Source organism: Oratosquilla oratoria, chromosome 12 (genome assembly GCF_046742065.1).
Source record: "Oratosquilla oratoria isolate Oo_2021 chromosome 12, ASM4674206v1, whole genome shotgun sequence".
NCBI classification, from domain to species: domain Eukaryota; kingdom Metazoa; phylum Arthropoda; class Malacostraca; order Stomatopoda; family Squillidae; genus Oratosquilla; species Oratosquilla oratoria.
In genome coordinates this window covers 52896186-52919054 of record NC_134788.1, presented here as the reverse complement: position 1 = coordinate 52919054, position 22869 = coordinate 52896186, and the positions used below count along the sequence as shown (strand labels likewise).

Below are 22869 nucleotides of genomic sequence, written 5' to 3'. Positions count from 1 at the left end.
ATCTGTGGTCCTCTTCAGCAGAATGATATATGGTGTGTGCTTACGGGCAGTGTGCCTCCGAATGTGAGTAAGCACTGTCCAAGCAGATCCAAGTCTTGGACATTAAACAACATGAAGAAAATGAAGATCTATACTACAACGTAACAACTCTCTCAGAAGACTACAGGCTGGATAGTTTAATGGAAGAACTAGACAACATCAAGTGGGACATTGTAGGATACTTTCAGGTGAAAGCAGAATTGCACAGGTCACATTGGAAAGGCTTCTCTGCTGTGTGAGATTACCCTTTTCTGAGAAAGCAGAATCACAAAGGTCACACTGGAAAGGCTTCTCTCCTGTGTGGGTCCTCACATACTGTGTGAGAACCAATTTGTGAGAAAACAGAATCACACAGGGCACGCTGGAAAGGCTTTTCTCCTGTGTGGGTCCTTCCATGCTGTGTGAGAGAACCCTTTTTGAGAAAACAGAATCACACAGGTCACACTGGAAAGGCTTCTCTCCTGTCTGAGTAACCATGTGATTTTTTAGGAAACACTTTTGTGTGGAAGCTTTGTTGCACAGGCCACATTGGAATGGCTTCTCTCCAGTGTGGGTCATCACGTGAAATTTGAGGTGATTTTGTGAGAAAGCTGCATTGCACAGGTCACATTGGAAAGGTATCTCTTCTGTGTGGGCCATCATATGCTGTGTGAAATAACCCTTTTGTAAGAATTGCAAAGGTCACATTGGAAATGTTTCTTTCCTGTGTGGGTCCTCATATGCTGAGAAAGCGGAATTGCATGGGTCACACTAGAAAGGCTTCTCTCTAGTGTGGTGCCTCATATGCTTTGAGAGTCCTTATTTGAGAAAGCAGAGTTGCACAGGTCAAACTGGAAAGGCTTCTCTCATGTGTGAGTCTTTGTATACGTCACATACACATGTAAGTACCAGTCAGTCATATGACCCACACACTCCTCCATCTCAACTACCCCAACCACACTTTGGACTTATTGGCGCCACCCATTTCCTGCCTAGGAATTGCCGAGCTAGGCATCACGTGGATCAAGCAATACACACACACACGAACACACACTCATAAGTGCAATCAACCACCAACACATTACATTACAGAACTACCCCATAATAACGAGCTCTTCCCCCCCGGGAAATATTATAATATATAAATAGAAATGTAACAATGATTAAGTACCAACACAGCATATTGTAAGAGACTGAATACTCCCACTAAAAACTGTACAATACGATTGCTGGGACCCGCCAGATAGTGCTCGGTCAGCCGTTTTCTGATCAAAAACCGAAGCGCGCACCACAGGAGCGGAGGTCGGTCGATAACTTACAATGTGCACTGTAGTGATAAGGAAGATGTGATAAATTACTATTGATGTAAAACTTTTTATGTAGTGACAATAAGTGATTAAAGTGGAACTAGGTGACATATAGTGTTTGATATATTCGCCTACACATCTGGATAGGGACGGGACCACGTACGGACACATCTAATGGTGGCAGCGAACGTCCTACCCACACCTCTGAAGAAAACCACCTGCCTCTGAAGAAAACACGTCCGAGTAATTCACCCCCGCCACCCGACTTCAGTCGAGCCAGCGCGGTCCATCGCTCGTCTAACTCAGAGACATATCCACCTCCTCGCACCTACCGCTCCCCTCCACAACGGCCCGAGCGAACACTCTGAGAGGTAAACCACCTCCCCACACCAACCGTTCCCTCCCAGACGCGCACCAACAGTCACTACACCTGCCTATTTAATCACGTCCCTGTCACCCAGTGCATATAAGTACGTGATATCGCCGACCCATCTCACAACTACCTACTGACTACAGGTAACATAACAAATTTCTTCAACTTACCTCCACTACATCTCAATATAATAACCAAATCCCAATCTGATACTCGCACTTTTTTTCTATGCGAACATCATTCACCGAGCCCTCTGGACTTCCATCGCCTGTGCACAGACCTGGTAATAACCACCTCATCCGCTCACCCTCACCACCAACCTACTCCTCCGAGTGTCGCGTTCCACCGAGAATCGCAACGTCAGCAAATATCCCAGCTGCACGTCATAATACCACTAGCTTCAACGCACGGTATTAAGGTAACCTCCATGCTTTTAGATACCCACGTGCTCAACGCACGTACACCATAGCCATATAACAACTATGTAATCTCGCACTTATATTAGCATATTGTCATTTATAATTTTTTCTCTCCAAAAATTATCATTAAGTAATACTCTTTAATCTGCCAATTACCAATATACATATATATTCCACAGTTAATATTATTTCATTATTACAAATTTCCCTGTATGTATATAGCATATATACACCTTTTTGGTCATCATACCTTTCTCATAAATTAAACAATAGCTCTCATAATTATATGTTTCAACACTAATTATATTTTTGCCTAATTTTTAAAACAACATATATTTATATACGCAATAACCTTTATTAGATTTGACTATTACATAATATCACATTCATATGCATTCTTCCAGTTAACTTATACATTTTTATCAATGTAACCTATTTTACTGCTGTAATTTATTTTATGAACAACCATAATTAATTCTATTATAAGTATAATATCACAATAATTAACTCCTTACTATATCATATTATTTCCACATTTTATTATTACTATATGTATATATATATTCTCATGATTTTACATATGTAATCCCATTATACTGTATAGCCGTTGACATACTATATCCCCCCCTCCCATATCTAAGCATAACATATTACCCTTAGTTACTATATACCTATCATTCATATTTTAACAGCCTTTTTTTTCTTAGATTACAAATCAAACCTAACTATTAACTAATACATACTAACTATTAACTAATACATGACTTAACAACATGGCCTTTGCCACCAGAAGCAAAATTAAACAAAGTTTACATAGCGTCTTCTCAAAGTCTAGAGAAGAAAAACAACATGACATATCCAGTGACAAAGAGGAAATACACACAGAAGACTTAATTGACAATGACAAACCAGACCATTTTTACCTATATCCACAGGATGACAATACCTCTAAACAGTTAACCAATGACCAGTTAAATAATCCTGACAAAACTAATCCTAATGCAGATAATCCAATAGACCCTCTTTATGAGAACGATGTCTTACCTTTTTTCAACCAGCCTCCTCAAGTAGACACCTCCAACCCATCTCAACCACAACAACCCACCCAACCAACTCCTCATGTTGCTCCTCCTAATACCATGCCTTTCAACCAGCCTCCTCAAGTAGACCCCTTTCACCCCTCACAATCACAATCACCCATTCCTCCCATCCAACCAAATATGCAAACAAAACCTCCTATAAACCATAATCCATCCAACCCCCATATCCCAACACATAATAACCCCCCTCCCATTCAGCAGCAGTACCAAAACTTCCCCTTTCCTTCCCCCCATACCCCATCTGGTCAAACCCACTCCACACCATACCACCAACCACCACCTAACCTTCCTCCAAACCCACAATATTATCCTTACCCACAACCTCAACCAACAATAATTAACAACTATCAAACCATAACCCCCCTCACAGAAATCCCAACCTTTTCCCAAGATAGTGGACTATCCATTACAGACTTCTTGACAGCATGTGACCTGTTCTTTTCAAAGAACCCCCAATACTCTGAGACAGATAAAATAAATTTGTGCCGTCAGAAAATAAACCCATCTGACATTTGCCGTTCAAAGGCAAGGATGCTAGACAGCTTAGTTGCATGTGGAATCACATATCAGGAATACAATCGCCACCTTCTTAAGGTCTTTCATAACAAACAACCAAACAACATTTCCTTCCTCATCACTTTCCTCAATAACACTAGAGTCCAACCACATTCCATTACTAACATTATGGATTTCGTAGCAAACGGAATTAAAGAGGTCAGAGAAGACCTAGAGAATAACTCTCCTTGGACTCACACTGACCAATTTGGTCAAAATGTAATGCCAACAAAACACCTACTAACATTCCTTGAGATAGCTTCCTATCTCTCCCAACTCCCTCCAAAGTGTTTAAAGGAAGCCTCCAAAAGGGAACTAGACACTAGAAATCCTCTAGCTTATACCTATATCTTAGATATCATGAATGCTTGCAATGTATCTTTAGATACCCCCAACCATCTCCCCAGACTAAATAGCCTTCACTCACAGCAACCGCCCCCCCCCCACCACCAATCAAGGACAACCTTCTAAGTGGTGCTCCTACCATTCATCAACCAGTCACAACACAAAAGACTGCATACAGCAACAACAATACCCGCAGGTACAACACCACCCTATCCCTTGCTCAGTTCATGGAACCATTTCCCACACCAGTGTTGGACACAGCAAAAACAACACCCACAGGTACAACACCACCCCATCCCTTGCTCAGTGCATGCTACTACCACACATACGAATGCTCAGTGTCAAGTTCAGAATCAAAACAAACAAGTTCCACCCCCCTTTAAACACCCACTCCTACCTACACCAACACATCCAATCAAATACTGCAACCTACACAAAACATCAACTCACTCCAACAAAGAGTGTTACCTACAGAAAACACAACAACAACCTCATCAGAGAACTAACCAACCATTCACCACCCCTCGACACACCCCTCGACAAACAGCTCCCTCCCACACATCACACTCAACCCAACACCACCGTTTGGGGGAACGTGTACCAGCCTCACGCACCAAACCACCATAGGAATATCTCATACACAACACAAATACCTCACCCTAGAAGTGAGTCTAGATCAACTTAAAGTTGACATGATGGTTGATACAGGAACAAACCTGAACATCATCCCAAGAGCTCTGTACGAAGCATTAAATGACCCACCCCAAATTCAATTTTCCAATATGGAAGGACTCCTAATAGAAGGGAGCACCATTTCACTTCACGACATGGTTGATCTGAGCATAGAAGTGAACGATTTCAAAGTAGGTTTCACACCTTTCCACATAGCAAATGAATGGAGTCTTGATCAACAAGGTATAATAGGATTACAGTCATTGAGGATTTGGAAAACTAAGATAGACTTTGAGACCAACAAAATCTCCTTCCGAGATGTAAATAATGAGTCAACAGTTCCTGAGACACCCGACTCAGACACACAACATCTCTCATGTCTACCTTCCTTCAATACTCCAAATCCCACTACCAGCTATTCCTTCCGACCACCCCCTTATGTCACCTCAAAGGCACTGATGTCTAACACAGTCATCATACCCCCTAGACATTCAATAACAGTCCCACTATACATACCCGGTGCAATCGAACATCAGGACGTCATAATCGACTCAGACACGTCCATTGAGTCCTCATGGGACACAATATCAGAAAATAAACATACACTAGCTATGTTAACAAACATGTCAGAAAAACACCGTAAAATCAGGAAGAATACAAACATTTGCGCAGTCCATCTCCATAATTCCCCTATCCAGGAACCACTGCCGCAACACATCAACCAAGTAAGACCAACACAACCCCTTCCCCCTATTCCCCCAGACCAAATCACGACATCAGCTGACGGAGAAATTCATAACGAGCTATTAGCTCTCCTACAGAGGAATAGATCAGCTGTCGCCTTAGAAGGTGAACCACTAGGCAAATGTGATATAATCAAACATCACATCCAAATTCCCCCAAACACCCCCCCCCTTCATACACCCCCGCTTACCGCATACCTCACAGTAGGAAATCCCAAGTCAATGACAGTGTACAAGAGATGATACACCAAGGCGTAATTTCCCATTCAGACTCCCCATGGAACAGTCCCCTCTTTTTGGTCCCTAAGAAAGACGGAACCTTACGCCCGGTTGTTGACTTCAGGAAAGTCAATAACCTAACTCAATCTGACCCACACCCCCTCCCCGCCATGCAAGATGTACTACAATGCATTGGCAACGGGAACTCTGTTTTTTCCACAATAGACCTCAAGTCAGCCTTCTGGCAGGTCGAACTAACAGAGGAATCAAAACCCGTAACTGCATTCTCCACTGATAAAGGGCATTTCAACTTTCAGCGTATGCCCTTTGGCCTTAAGAATGCACCCTCAACCCAACAAAGGTTGATGACCCGCATTTTCAGTGACATGATAGGAGTCTCATTATTCGTCTATTTAGACGACCTCATTATATATAGTCCCACAGAAAGAGACCACCTTAACACTTTAGAGATTGTCATCAAACGTCTCAAAAATACGGGGTTAAAGATTCAATTAAAGAAATGTAGATTCCTCATGAAGGAACTCATCTTTCTAGGCCATAAAGTGGATGCAAAGGGGATTCACACAACCACAGATAAAATAGATACAATAAACAATTTCCCAACCCCCAGAAACGCAAATGAAACAAGAAGTTTCATAGGGTTAGCCTCCTACTACAGACACTTTATCAGAAACTTTGCTGATATTGCTTCCCCTCTGACCAAATTCACAAGGAAAGGCGAGCCATTTCAATGGTCAGAAACAGAACAGCAAAGTTTCGACACTCTCAAACACACACTCACCACAGCCCCTGTACTAGTTTTCCCTGACATGAAGAAAGAATTCTTTCTTTACACAGACGCCTCCTCTAAAGGAATAGGCGCAGTCCTACAACAGAAAGATGATAATGGCAAAGAACACGCCATAGCCTACGCAAGTAGAGTCCTAAATAAAGCTGAAAGTAACTACTCAACTACACACAAAGAAGGACTTGCAATCATATGGGCACTAAAACACTTTAAATACCTCATTCTAGGCTACAAGATTACCATACTAACAGACCACCAACCCCTAGTCTATCTTTTTAACTCCAAAGACTTACATGGGAGAGTTGCTAGATGGAAAACAACTCTCCTTGATTACGATCCCATGATCGTATACTTAGCTGGGAAAGCTAACGTAGTGGCAGATTGCCTAAGCAGACAAAACCACATCACACCCATAACCCAAACCATATGCATACCTATGCAACAACTCATATATGAAACGGACAGAGACCCAATATGGTCCCCAATAAAACAGCATCTCATTTCACAAACCCCCTTACACTCCCGACCACCTGTCCCTATTGAGGAACTCAATCTGGTCGACGGAGTCATAAGGAGAACCATTAATACAAGAGAGGTTACTGTTATCCCCAGAGCCTTTGTCCCCAAGCTCCTACACATATTGCACGACAGTGCAATGGGAGGCCACTCGGGCAGAGATAAGACACTAAACACTGCTAGACACACTTACTACTGGTCTAACATGAAAAGAGATATAACCACACACATAGATTCTTGTATAACTTGCACCCAATTCAGAGGCCCTAACCTGAGGGAAATCAACATAAAAGATATCCCACTCCCTGCTGAGCCATGGGAAACACTTGGCATTGACCTACTGAAAATGCCAACGAGCCATCAAGGTTCCAATTATGTACTCACAGCAGTTGATTATTTCTCTAAATACCACTCCAAGACAAAACAGCAGAGACTGTAGCCAAAGCCCTAGTTAACAATATCTTTTGTAGATACAACATACCACACACAATGTTATCTGACAATGGCTCAGAATTCAAAAATGAGGTGATGCGCGAAATAGCACACCTCTACAACATTGACCAAACATTTGCCACTGCATACCACCCCCAGGGAAACGGTCTGACTGAGCGAACAAATCGCAAGGTCCTAGAGATTCTCAGACCATTGGTCAATGACCTCATGGACAGTTGGGAAGATTGGCTACCACAGGTACAAGCCAGTATAAATAGCACAGTCAATTCCGCAACAAAGATGTCCCCACATGAGATCATTTTCGGCAAACCAATGCGCCTACCCTACCAAATATTCAACCAACCACCCCCACCCTTATACAACCTAGATAACCTCGCACACTGCATCAAAAGAGGTATGCAAACAATTTACAAAAAAGTTAGAGCAAACCTGAAAGAAGCCCAGGAAAAGACAAAGACAAAACAACACAAACGGTCAATTCCACTTGACATAGCACCTGGCGACTCAGTCATGGTAAAAGACTCAAGTAGAACAAACAAACTCAGACCCAAATTCCTAGGCCCCTTCACAGTCACAAGTTTACTCCCTAACAATGTTTTCCTACTAACAGATCCTTCCGATCACACCACCTTCACCATACATGGAGAGAAGTTGAGAAAGGTCAAACTGAACCTCGACCCAATCTCACCTCCCATCCACAACCCACCTATCACAGACACACACCAATCACCAAAACACAAGTCTCATCCCATGACTCTGCGTCGACGCAATTAAAGAAGCACTCTAGCTCTCGCCCCTGAAGATGCAGGACGTCATGTATCTATCAGTGGAGGTTAAAATGGCCCATTTCCAATAAGAACTCCTTTCCGCATATCTATCGAAACTTCTCTACTTCCTTCCGACCAATATAACCTTAGCGAGAGTCAGATAAACATATCCTCATTCACTGAGACATAACCTTCATCCTCCAAAAGTAAATACATCATTAATTACCCACCTTAAACATCGACTACTTTAGACATGGATTCATTCGACTTACATCATAGGATTCTTCCATATACCTCCACAGCCCTTTCCCTCTTAATCATTCTCTTTATACTAATAATAATAATCATATTCTGTTGCACGAAGTAACACCTTCCAAAACCTTTCAACCTCCATACCCAAATTATTGTAAACCTAGATTAAGTTTATTCTTGTGTCTCACCCAATATCTTAAATACCATAAAAATTCTTACAGAAACTATATATACATACTATGAAATAAAACAAGTGCGATGTGACACACCAAACTGACCATAGAACAGTGTTTAGAAAATAACACTCCCTACAGTGAAAGTGTAAAAATACATGAACACCATAATATTTATAAAGTGATTCCAACGGTGTTCTCAAATATATAGTGATAACTTTCATATGATATTTAATATAACATGTAATCTGGTGAGACACAACGTTACACTTCTGAGACACAACATCGCTACCCCTATTTACAGTGCATGATCCCCCTTGGGACCTCAGATTCACTTCAACAACAACAACAACAACAACCCCCCCAATCTTCACATTTAGTCAACCAGGATTTTGTGTGTCTGATTTTTTTTTCCTTTCCACTGTTCAACCATAGGTATAGATTTTTTTGTTTTCTTTTGTATACCATGTAACCTAGGTGCCGGGAGCCACCTAACCCTAGGGGGAGAACGATATGTATACGTCACATACACATGTAAGTATCAGTCAGTCATATGACCCACACACTCCTCCATCTCAACTACCCCAACCACACTCTGGACTTATTGGCGCCACCCATTTCCTGCCAAGGAATTGCCGAGCTAGGCATCACGTGGATCAAGCAATACACACACACACGAACACACACTCATAAGTGCAATCAACCACCAACACATTACATTACAGAACTACCCCATAATAACGAGCTCTTCCCCCCCCCCCGGGAAATATTATAATATATAAATAGAAATGTAACAATAATTAAGTACCAACACAGCATATTGTAAGAGACTGAATACTCCCACTAAAAACTGTACAAGTACGATTGCTGGGACCCGCCAGATAGTGCTCGGTCAGCCGTTTTCTGATCAAAAACCGAAGCGCGCACCACAGGAGCGGAGGTCGGTCGATAACTTACAATGTGCACTGTAGTGATAAGGAAGATGTGATAAATTACTATTGATGTAAAACTTTTTATGTAGTGACAATAAGTGATTAAAGTGGAACTAGGTGACATATAGTGTTTGATATATTCGCCTACACATCTGGATAGGGACGGGACCACGTACGGACACAGTCTTCATATACTCATTACTCTGTGAGACAGCTCTTTTGAGAAAGCAGAATCACACAGGACACAATGGTAAGTCTTCCCTACTATGCGGATCATTACATAACTTTTGAGGTAATGCTTTTGTGCAAAAGCTTTATTGCACAGACCACAATGGAATGGCTTCTCTCCTGTGTGGGTCCTCATATGTTTTGAGAGATCCCTTTGGTGAAAAAAAAAAAATGAATCACACAAGTCACAGTGGAAAGGTTCTCTCCTGTGTGGGTCATCATATGTTGTGTGAGACCATCCTTTTGTGAGAAAGCAGAATCACAAAGGACACAGTGGGAAGGCTTTCTCCTGTGTGGGTCATCACATGATCTTTGAGGAAGATTCATTTAGATAAACACCTAAACAGGATGCTGTAATGCTTGCCATTTATTCTATATTATTTGCTTATCATTTATTATTCACTACTTATGTTTATTATTTAACTTTACCTATTTCATTTTTATTGATATTATCATTTCTATTATGATTTTTTTTTTTGCATCCGACCTAGTTATGGACCATAAGGTCTCCTGTCAGCATGCTCCTCCTTTGTAATCCTTTGTGAGAACTGGTGCTTTAACATTTTCAAGCTACAGGTCATTTAGATTGGCATTACATAAAGTGCTCATCAAAAGTATGTGACCCCTACTCTTTGCGGCCACTTATTCATGACGAAAATAAGAAGGCTTTATCTGAGATGAAATTATGTAGATAGAATGTATCTGGCAGCCCCCTGCCAGATACAGAGTGGAACATGAGGGAGAACCCAGCCAGTTGCTCCCACACTGCCGTGGGAAAAGCATTTACAGGTAACCCTTCTCTTCAGGACCTTGCCTTTATTCACACTAGTTTTCCTTTATTTCCCTATGGTCTGTATCATTACCATGACCCTTACAAAGGAATTAACTAATGATATAATTGCCCGAGTCATTGGATTACAGAAGGCAGGCCAAGGAACTAAAGAAATAAGTGAAATGTTGAAGGTGGCCAGGTCCAATGTCAAGAGATACATAGTGCGATTCCAGGAGGGAAGAGGGCTGGCGACATCCCAGAAACCTAGTATAGAGCATCCTAAGAAGACTTCTCCAATGGTTTTGAACATCATAAAGTGTACTTTATGGTCAAATCCACTAACAAAAGCAAAATCTCTAAAGGAGAGGTCTTCTTAGGATCCCCTGTACCAGGTTTCTGGGATGGTATCTCCAGCCCTCTTCCCTCCCGAAATCCTTTATTTGATATTATCATTATCTTGGTTTAGAAGGTGTCCCTACCTATTAACATTAATCAATGTAAAGATGAATGCTCAGCGAGCTTTGATTTCATTTGAGCATTTCCCACATTATTGCTTTTCAAATGGATGCTTCCCATATGAGCACTTTATACAAGAACATTATAATAGTACAGATACTTTATCATCAGCAATTATATCCAGTGTACTGGTTAGACAGTGGCTTGTGTCAAAGACTTGATCTGGCAACTGTATGTTTGTTTACATTGTAATGAAACAATATGAATGGGTCAGAGCACCCACCATCATAATGACTAGTTTACCATTTTCAGAATTTCTACTATATTTATGAAGTTGATATAATGTATTTACCTAGTTGTATTTTATGGGAGGCAAACCATGCTCTTAGTGATCCACTTTTATCTTTCAGCATCCAGTTTGATCTTAAATTCTTGTATAGTTTTTGCACGGTTTCCTCATTCAATTTGTTCCAGATATCTACCACACTGTGTGGGAAGCTATTCTTTTTCAGATCTCTTCTGTAACTATCCTTTTTAATTTTTTTCATGCCCTCTTGTTTTTCTATTATCCCACTTTAGTAAATCATCTCTATCAAGGACTTACATCCCTTTCGTGATTCTGTAGATGGTTAGTAGATCTCCTCTTTCTCTTCTTTGTTCCAGGATAAGTAGTTCAAGTTTATCCAACCTTTGTATGTCAATCTGGAGAGTGTTGATGCCATCTTTTTCATATTGTGAATACACAGTGTCCAGATCAACTCAAACATGAGCTACTTTCCAACCAGTGTACCTGTTGGGCCTTTTCTTCCTACAAGAGCCAGAGTCAGAGCATCCACCCACACTTCACCTAGCCCACACTCTTTTGTTGGTCTCACATTTGCCTAGTTGTGCTCCCCTGATGGGAACCGCCTTGTTGTGGTGGTGGGGTGGGGTTGGGGGCTTGCATGTTCCTATGACCTAGCAAATGAGGCTAGAGGTGGGGTTCAGCCCAGGTCCTCCTTGCTTAAGGGAAGAGGCCCACCCATGCTAGCATGTTCACGAGTGAGGGACCAAATGAAATGGTTCCTGGAGCAAGGCTGCCTGTGCGGGCCAACAGTGACACCCACAAGAGGGACCACCTTATAAGGTGCTGGATGGTTACACTTGAAAAATCCTCCGAAGCCAAGTCTCAAAGTCTGCACTAAGCGCAAGGAAGGCTCCTCCAATCTCCATCTCCTTGACCTAGTCTTTGAACTGTTCATTCTGAAGACCAAGTACTACCATTTGTGTAAAATTTGATATAAATTTGGATTTCATCTCTTTTGTGCACAAAAAAATTGAAATCATTAAATTATAATTTCTACAGTATCAGCCAGAAAATCAGGATATTCAAGACAAAGGGCATTAACATGTTCACTACCAAATGAGAAATCATAATGTGAAATAGGAGAGATCAAACCATGACCATTCTTGTACCTTATCCTCAGGGAACCTGTCCTGTAATTGGGTGTAGCAGTTTTCAATATTTCATCCAACTATTCACTTGCAGCTAGCAGTTTGTTTTTGCTTCCTTTGAATTTGACATGTCGCCTTATTTTGTCTTCCTTTCAATTTAAGTCGAGCAGAGAGTCAAGATGGGCCTTTCCAACAGCTTCCTTTTCCCTTATAATTTCTAATTTATGAGCTTTGCTTTGGCTTTGTTTTAACGTTGTGCTTATCTTAGTATTTCTACTTATCCAAAGCTCTTTCAGTAGCCTTTTTTTCATGTCTACTTCTCTCATGCTGTTATCTTTTAATTGTAGGTCTCAGTAGGAAACACTACTAATTTTTTCTTTTCCAAATAGAATTTCTTACATAAAAAAGGATTGTATAAAGAATTTGGAGTTATCAGGCCATCAGATTTATTTAATGTGAGGGGGTAAAATTCATTACATGCTTCTTGATTTATTTCACTTGACTGAACAAGCAATCATGATGAGTAACAACCAAACACAGTACAAACAATCTCTTAAATATATGTGAAATAATGAAATTGTACACTTACATTTCAGGAGTCATCGCCAGATTCTTAAACCCACCTCTTTTATTTTGAATTCATTATGGAATTATACATTTAATCTATTTGATTAAAACATTTCAATTTCATCTTGAACACCTTCCATGTACACATTTTTCCTTTGTGCACTAGTAAAACATGTGTGCACACACAGGTGCACAGCTTAGAGGGAACACTGTTCACTGCACAGATCACATGGAAATGGTTTCTAACCAGTGTAAGCCACCATGTGCCAATTTAGACCTCTTATGTGAGAATGCAGAATCATACAGGTCACACTGGAAAGAATACTCTCCTGTGTGGGTCATCACCTAATATTTGAGGCGATTCTTTTGTAAGAAAGAAGCTGCATTGCATAGGTTATGCTGGATGGGTCTCATATGTTTTGTGAGATAGCCTTTAGTGAGAAAGCAGGATCACACAGGTCACACTGGCTCCTCTCTTGTGAGGACCTTCATATGCTGTGGGAGATAACCCTTGTTAAGAAGGCTGATTCCAACAGGTCACACTCTAGGAAGGCTTCTCTCCTGTGTGGGTCCTCATATGCTGTGTAAGATCACCCTTTTTTGTAAAAGCAGAATTGCACATGTCACAATGGAAAAGCTTCTCTCTTGCATGGTTCCTCATATGCTTTGTGAGAGTACCCTTGTGTGAGAAAGCAGAATCACAAAAGTCACACTGGAAAGGCTTCTCTCCTGTGTGGGTCCTCATATGTATTGTGAGACTACCCGTTTGTGAGAAAGTAGAATCACAAAGACTACACTGGAAAGGCTTCTCTCCTGTGTGGGTTCTCATGTGCATTGTGAGAATACTCTTCTGTGAGAAAGCTGAATTGCATAGGACACACTGGAAAGGCTTCTCTCTTGTGTGGGTCCTCATATGTATTGTGAGACTACTCTTGTTTGAGAAAGCAGAATCACAAAGCTTGCACTCGAAAGGCTTCTCTCCAGTGTGGGTCCTCATATGCTCTGTGAGATGACCCTTGTGTAAGAAAGCAGAAACACAAAGATCACACTGGAAAGGCTTCTCTCCTGTGTGGGTCCTCATATGCATTGTGAGACCACCCGTTCGTGAGAAAGCAGAATCACAAAGATTACACTGGAATGGCTTCTCTCCCGTGTGGGTCCTCATATGCTCTGTGAGATGACCCTTGTGTAAGAAAGCAGAATCACAAAAGTCACACTGGAAAGGCTTCTCTCCTGTGTGGGTCCTCATATGCATTGTGAGACTACCCGTTCGTGAGAAAGCAGAATCACAAAGATTGCACTGGAAAGGCTTCTCTCCTGTGTGGGTCCTCATATGTTTTGTGAGATTACCCTTTTCTGAGAAAGCAGAATCACAAAGGTTACACTGGAAAGGCTTCTCTCCAGTGTGGGTCCTCATATGTATTGTGAGCTTACTCTTTAGTGAGAAAGCAGAGTTACAAAGGTCACACTGGAAAGGCTTCTCTCCTGTGTGGGTCCTCATATGTATTGTGAGACTACTCTTGTTTGAGAAAGCAGAATCACAAAGATTGCACTGGAAAGGCTTCTCTCCTGTGTGGGTCCTCATATGTTTTGTGAGAGAACCCTTTTCTGAGAAAGCAGAATCACAAAGGTTACACTGGAAAGGCTTCTCTCCAGTGTGGGTCCTCATATGTGTTGTGAGCTTACTCTTTAGTGAGAAAGCAGAGTTACAAAGGTCACACTGGAAAGGCTTCTCTCCTGTGTGGGTCCTGATATGCTGTGTGAGATTACATTTAATTGAGAAAGCAGAATCACAAAGATTGCACTGGAAAGGCTTCTCTCCAGTGTGGGTCCTCATATGTTTTGTGAGATAGCCCTTTTGTGAGAAAGCAGAATCACAAAGGTTACACTGGAAAGGCTTCTCTCTTGTGTGGGTCCTCATATGTCTTGTAAGTCCATCCCTTTTTGAGAAAACAGAATCACACAGGTCACATTGGAAAGGATTCTCTATAGTTTGGGTCATTACATGATATCTAAGATGACTCATGATATAGCTGTGCCAAAGATGTCACACTGGATCCTTATTATTGCATGACACACATGGAATCCACGGATAGCTCTTCCAAAGAAATGGTGATAAGTACCCTCATCCTGGAAAAAAAAATGTATTTATAAGGTTGATACCTAAACTCTTTGAAAATCTGTAATACACTGCAATAGGATAGTGGATATTTCGTAAACAAGCCATTTCATACTCAAGTCCCTTAGTATCTAAACACATCCTTTGTACTTGCCATCCCATAACATCAAATAGATAGGTAGTAACACTAACAGAGATGGTGCTATGATATATTGCATTCCATTTTTTCATTAGAAATATGCTGAAAAACACCCAAAATCTACATGCATACCCAACCCACAAACACGAGAATAACTGAAATTTTGTTCTAGTTTTTTTTTTTCTCATGTCATAAGGTTTAGAAGTGGGGAATGGTCCAGCTGGCCACAGCAGTCATATTTTGATATAACTCCATGACATTCCATGTTTGGACTCATAACACCTGAATCTAAATATGATGATCCACTCTAGGAAGATTTATTCAGTTCACGTTACTCATCTGACTCAAATAAGTGATGCAAGTTATATTGTTTAAGATGATACACTGGTAAGTGTTGTACTTGCGCTATTATCTAAGCAAAAAATAATAAATAGATAAGATCTAATAAAGTGGTAGCTTATGTCATAAGCTACCTCGAATGTTCAGGTTATTAAACCTAAGTCAGTTGAGTCACTGTAGTTGTTGAACAGGACCTGCACATCCTGAGTACCATAATTGTTGAACGAGACCCACATATATTTTCTTACTGTGTTTATTACAATTTAATGACTATTGGAGAAGAACCACATATATATTTTTTCACTACTTTTGATACAATTTTTAATCTAAGATCCACATATATTTTCATGCTACATTTGATACAAGTTAATGAGTATTGAATACAAACCAACATATAATTTGCTACAATTTAATAATTATCAGAGAAAACTATAGTCTTTCATTACCCAACTTGGACACCACTATTGAACATCACAAAGGAGGAGAATGGAATAAAATATGGTTTAATGAAGAGCAGCTTCCATTACAGATCATATATACACATATAATCGACTTGGGTGGTGGCAGTGATACCTTTTAAGTCATTAGGCTTAATATCATAATTCCCAAGTCACCCTTACATAGGTATATTTGATTTTTCTCATTGGAGGTGCTCTTGGTTAAACACTATTCTGTAGAGGTGTTATAGAAATCTTGCCCTTCCATTCAGCAAACAACAACTGGCTCACCTCCCACTTTTCTCCATTTTCTTTAATCATCTCCAACCCCTGACTCACTACCCTTGCATTCACCTCTTGCACCACCCCATCCATGTAAAGATTGAACAGCCAGGGTGACATAACACATCCCTGACAAAGTCCCACCTTTACCTCAAACCATTCACTCTCTCCATTTCTAATCCTAACACAAGCTCTACTACTCTCGTAAACACTCTTGACTGCTCTTAACAGCTTTCCTCCTATCCCATATATCTGCAGTGCCTCCCACAGTGCCTTTCTATCTACCCTGTCATAAGCCTTTTCCAGATCCATAAAAGCCCAGAAAACATCCTTCCCCTTTCCTATAGCTTTCTCACATATCTGTCTTACCACAAAGATCTGATCTACACAACTCCTACCTGTCCTAAACCCACACTGTTCCTCACCAATAACTCCCTCTGTTCCTCTCCCAATCCTCTCAATCAAGACCCTCCCATACGCCTTCCCAACTACACTCAACAAGCTGATCCCTCTGAAACTACTACACTCACACTTGTCCCCCTTTCCCTTGTAAAGCGGAACTATACAGGCACTCCTCCAGTCCTCCGGCACTCTACCCTCTCTCAAACAAACATTAAACAACCTCACCAGCCAGTCCACCATCACTGTACCTCCTTTCTTCATTCTGCATGGCATCCATCCAGACCAGGTGCCTTACCTGCTCTCATCATCTCAACAGCTGCTTTCACCTCATCTTTCCCTATTTCTCCTCCATTTTCCTCACTCATCACTCTCATTTTCTTAGCACTTCCCACTGCAACTACTTTTCCCTCCCCACCCTGCTTCACATTTAGCAACTCACTACAATACTCTGCCCACCTTCCTCTCACTGCCTTCTCTTCCATTATCATCTCTCTATCTGCACCTTTTACCTTTTCCTCTCTACTTGATTCGCCTTCTTTTTCTCTTTTAATTTCCTTCCAAAACATCATTTTATTGCTTACAAAATTTTCTGTCATACTCTTACCCCATTTCACATCTACTCTCCTCCTTGCTTCTTTTATCTTATGCTTAACTTCCTTTCTCTTTACTTTGTACCTCTCATACAGTTCCCTCGTCCTAATTTGCAGCCAATCTATGAATGCCTGCTTCTTTTCTTCAACATTTCTTTGCTTCCTCATCCCACCACTCACTACCCTTCCTTCTAATAAAAAAAAATCTCTACACTATTACAAATAGCCATATAAAGATCATTTATCTTGATAATTTTCTTGTAATTAACTTATAAGTAAACACCATGTATTTACAAATTCTCAATTCATACAAGTACTGAATGAGCTGGCAATTTTTGCAACATGTTTCCACTTGTACAGAATCAGCACAAATAGTTGTAGTTTAGATCTACATGTTAGTACAGGTTCAGCAAGAAGTGTGTGTGGTTGGTTATTATGGTTTTCTAATGAACCTCAAAGAATATCGAGAATTAAAATATAGTCTATAACTGTATTCTAAATGTGTCATCTTTTTGCATATTTTTTATTTACAGCTTTATAGAAACTACTCAGTGATATCTAAATCTTGACTATTAGGCCTTTTCAGTAAAACAGAATGGTTCAGCATTTGAAATTCTGCCAAGACAATACTAAAACACATAAGAAGCACATAACAATAATCCTTAGAAAAGTGACTGATGTGCTTATTGAAAAGTTGATGGAAGTTTGAAAAAAAAAATACTCACTGTTATGTGTGAACTGTTGGACACTAATAATGAATAACCCCACAATACTAAGAACTATTGAAAACAATGAGACTGAACAACATATATTTCAATCATCTTCAAGCAGTGATTTGAGAGACATATCTTCATATCGAGATATGTACAGTGAATACTCAATTGAAGAAAATTCTTCAACTTCAATTGAATCAGTTCTAGCACTTCTGGGCCAAACACTAGTAAAAAAAAAAGTAATAAAATAATTATTTAGGTTTGTTTGATCCATATTGGAAGACAAATCACGAGCAAGAAGAGATTGTTGGAGAACTGTAGTTACAGTTAATTTTGTGTAGTTATAAGCTGCATCCCCTCTGTTTTCACCAACCAGTGGAAAAAATGAGGAACTCAGTGTCCTGAGATACAGGTAAAACAGACTGCAGCCCTGAGAAGAGCTGGAAAGAAAGAACAAAATTGCATGCACTGAGTAGTTCTGGGGAAATCTTCAAATTTAAGGTGAGAACCATTTTGCCAAGTTTTATATAACTTCCCATGTTTCTGGTGATCCCAATGTAATATAGATACATCAGGAATGATCCCATTCAACATGGTTGCAATTTACAGTTTTATAACAGATGGGGCAGCCCCTATGTATGTAGCAATGGTTGTCATGCTCTCATACATATTTTGCAGGTTATCATATAATAGAGGGCATGGTCCAAGATAGAATATGTAAACTTGTTTTATTTCAGAACTTTTTTGGATTAATGCTTCCCCAGAAAAAGGACACTCATATAATCAAATTAAATTACCCATTGACAGGTACAAAAAATTAACAAACTTGTACTCGTTGACAAAGACCTAATCTAACAACAATGAAGATTTGTTACCTGATATTTTGAAAATATTTTTACTTTTGTAATGGCCTCTTACATATGAAACACAGGATATTATCAGCATCAGTAGATCTTTCTCACTAATGGTTGTCTTCCAATATGGCGGCATATCTATTTATCATTAAATCACTCACAGCAGTCAATAGGTCACATGACCAGCACCCACTATCTAAGATTACATATGGGAAGATATAATGGTCAATTATTGGAAATGCACACCTCAAAAATATAGCAATAGAAAATTAAATATCAAGTTTGCCTAATATAATACATCAACATAATATATTTTTCTTGCTGGAAATCAATAACAGAAAGTTGCCAAAAGCAATACACTAATGATAGACGAGGAAGTCAAAGAAATTGAAATATGTTAGCATGGTCTAACCTAACAAGCATTTAATAATGTGGTACCTATCTGTAATGCTAGAGGTCGTCAGTGTCATCATTGTTAGGGATGTTGACAGCAAGTTTTGGCATCCAACATAATGCAGGGTGTAGAGGAGCTTCATAGCTTCAAGAAAAGCATGAAACTCACCTCCATAGAGCTGTTTCAAATATATGATGTCACTTGGAGTGGGAGAACACCCAGTACATGTAATAGTCATCAACATCGTCAAACTGACATTGATAGGACTGGACAGATGATAACATGGCATCTTGAGCCTATTGTTGCATCTCTGGTATTGTATTTGCTTTTAGCAAGGTTTTTTGTTATTAATCTCCATCAAGAAAAACATACATTACATTGATGTATTATAACTTATAAAATTCATATTTTTCTATTGCTATATTGTTTAGATGTGCACTTCTAAAAATAAACTGGTATAATCACACATACTATAATACAATGACCTGTAATAAATAAAATGTGGATTTGTGGAGTGAATATTAGGATTTTACTTCCCAAGAACAGTTAGTGCACACTGGATTCACAATGAACTTCATGAATTCTTTACTTCTGGACTGAGGAAGACAAGATGGAGACCCACCTCCTAATGAGAATGTAAGAAAAATGTAAACAAACAGGATTCACATGTTAAATATAAAGATGCTTGCCAATCTCCATTTATATTTCAAATTGCTACTGATTTAAATATTAATTCCTGGTACTTATACATACAGCTCAAAATACTCAGAATGATACAGTTATGAATTGCACCCATGAGGTCAGTGAAACTTTATAATATACAAAGATGTTTGCCAGTTTCAATTTTCTAAAAATTGCTACCAACATTACTATTAACTTACAATAATTCTATGAGGTTCAAAATAATCAATGATATGAACTAGTCAATGATAAAGATAAGAACTGCTACCGTGAGACCTGGATACATAGAAAAATAAATGTTTGCCATTTTTTTTTCAATGGCTACCGACGTTACCATTTGTTTGCCGTACTTATAATTTATATGGAGTATTATGTACTCATAATGATAAGAGCTAGCCGATTATACAGGTAACTGCAGGTGCAGGACTGACAAACATTCTGATAATTGCCCACAAGTTTACCTCTGCTCTGAATACCAAATGCAAAGCCAATCGGGAATTGAAATATAGCAACGGCCAGCACACTACGCATGTTCTAAGCTACCTTATCATTAAATCATTGCACTTACGAATTCAAGAAGTAAGCACACTTGTTTGGCCCGTACAAAGCACAGCCACGAAAACAAGATCTTTTATGAAGGAGTTCTCATCGAGCTATGAAGTTATATGTAAGCAAACGTTACATTAGGGCGAAGATGTAGGTTTTCTATATGTATTTCATCTGTTTTCGTATTTCTGCTTTCTATTCTAGGTTTCATATTTTATATTCAATATTTTCATACTTTATACTTTATGATTTTTTACATTTTATATATATTAAGCGTCGTTTAAGTGGCGCTGCTTTTTGTTCGCTTTGGACAGGCTGGTGAAAGCGTCTAAAGACATATTTTATTCGCTAGCTATTAAAATAATGAATTCACAGCATCTGTTTGACGCTGTGATAAAGGTAAACATGTGTGACACACTGTGTATTACTTCACATTTTCTTTTGTCTCCTTTCCGTCCCTGTAGCTATTGCTTTTCTATCGCTCTACGGAACTGCTGGAAGTCTTAAGGCCTCTAGTAACTATTTCTTGATATTTTCCCACCCTCTTCTCTCCAGCAACTGTTGTGCGAATTTAGCACTAATCAAGTACAGTGCCTTATCGAGTTTAAGTATCTCCTCTTTACAGCAACTGCTGTGCGAATCTAGCACTAATTAAGTACAGTGCCTTATCGAGTTTAAGTATCTCCTATTTACCCCCTGTCTTCCAAGATGTGTACGTATGCTCCTGATCGAAGTCATCACAGATGTTATAATGTCAAGATTGAAATGTCTCAACTTCTCAGTTTTACTAGTTCACCATATTACATTTGTATCCTTGTACTTTATGATTAGGATTGGTATAGTTTCCCTATGTATTACTATTTGATTTTGTTAGATCAAGATGTAACACACCTTAGATCAAGATATAACGAAATGGCAAAGCTGGTTGATAAGAATACACGTACAGCGAAACGTAATTATGAAATTAAGGTTGCCAGTCAAGCAAGATCCAACCCAAAGGGTTTCTCTCGTCTCTATAGGGAAAAAAAGAAAAAAATTGAAAATAAAGAAAGAATAGGACCAATTAAAAACGATGAAAATGTCATGATAGAATCGAAGGAAAAATGAGTGTGGAGTTTAACAAATATATTCTCTCTGTGTTTACCAATGAGAGGTTAGATAAAGTACCTGACTGCGATCCTATTTTCAGTGGGGATGAAGAAAGTAGTCTAATATCAGCATTAGTAAAACTGAAGTAGTCAAGCAGATTGAAAGACTCAAAGCTACAAAATGCCCGGGTCCAGACGAATTTTTTCCGAGAATGCTTAAGGAGTGTAAACAACGGCGGCGCCAAGGGGGGACTTGGGTGTCTTTAGCCTCTTGTCAACTGGCCTATTAGAGTTGCTATTTCCTTCATCGTTATTTCATCACAATAGCAATCATCACCAGTATCATCATTACCATTGTCCTTACCATCATTATCATTATCAATGAGAGACGCAACAGTCAGGGAACTCTTTGTGTTCTTTGCTCTAATTATTGTGATGCCACACGCAAAGAAACATGTCATCAGCGACTATTGGAAAAAAGAACCGTTGCTGGGTACACCAACATTCGGGAAATTCACGTCAAGAAATAGGTTCCAAACACTACTAAGGACCTTGCCACTTTGCCACGAATACACAACCTCGACCAGACGACCGCATGTGGAAGATATGTGATGTGTTTATGCTGATAAAAGAACGGCACAGCCGATTTCTCAAACCCTTCTGCAAGCTGGTAATAAACGAATCGCTTGTGCTATTCAAGGGACGTCTTACTTTCAAGCAGTATATGGAGACGAAAAGGAACCAATTTGGAATCAAATTGTTTGTCTTGTGTGATTGTGAGACTGGTATTGTAGTGGACATGATCCCACACACAGGTACCAGCATTGATTACAATCGAAATGACCCTCACGGAAGCACCAGGAGCATTATGAAAAAAAACTCTGCTTACACCATACATGGAGAAAGGCCACGTTTGATAAAGACTCCTCCTATTATTCAATTCCCCCCCAGATTTGTCCCGTTTTCTGCACGACAAAGGGGTAGGAGGATCCTGTGGTATAGCTCGAAAGACACGAAAGCACATGCCTCCACTTTTCGAGGCACACAAAACTACAAGTGAGGACCACAACATTCAGAAGTGGGGAAAGGTCATGGCAATGCAGTGGCATGGCAAGCGTCAAGTCATTATGCTGTCAACTCTGCATACCGGAAAAATGATGACTACAGGGAAGGTGA

At 39.8% G+C, this 22869-nt stretch overlaps 1 protein-coding gene across 2 annotated transcripts; it reads right to left on the bottom strand.

Moving 5' to 3' along the window:
- Positions 1-12493: 12493 nt before the first annotated feature.
- Positions 12494-21126, bottom strand: LOC143031756 (uncharacterized). Of its 2 annotated transcripts, none has more exons than XM_076195992.1 (2): positions 20628-21126; positions 12494-15239 (listed from the first exon to the last, which is right to left on the bottom strand). In XM_076195992.1, the coding sequence occupies exon 2, from the start codon at positions 15133-15135 to the stop codon at positions 13654-13656; it is 1482 nt and encodes a 493-aa protein (XP_076052107.1). In that variant the 5' UTR covers positions 15136-15239; positions 20628-21126; the 3' UTR covers positions 12494-13653. The 2 variants fall into 2 exon arrangements, with proteins under 2 accessions (XP_076052107.1, XP_076052108.1); XM_076195993.1 differs by lacking the exon at positions 20628-21126 and adding an exon at positions 19030-20562.
- Positions 21127-22869: the final 1743 nt, after the last annotated feature.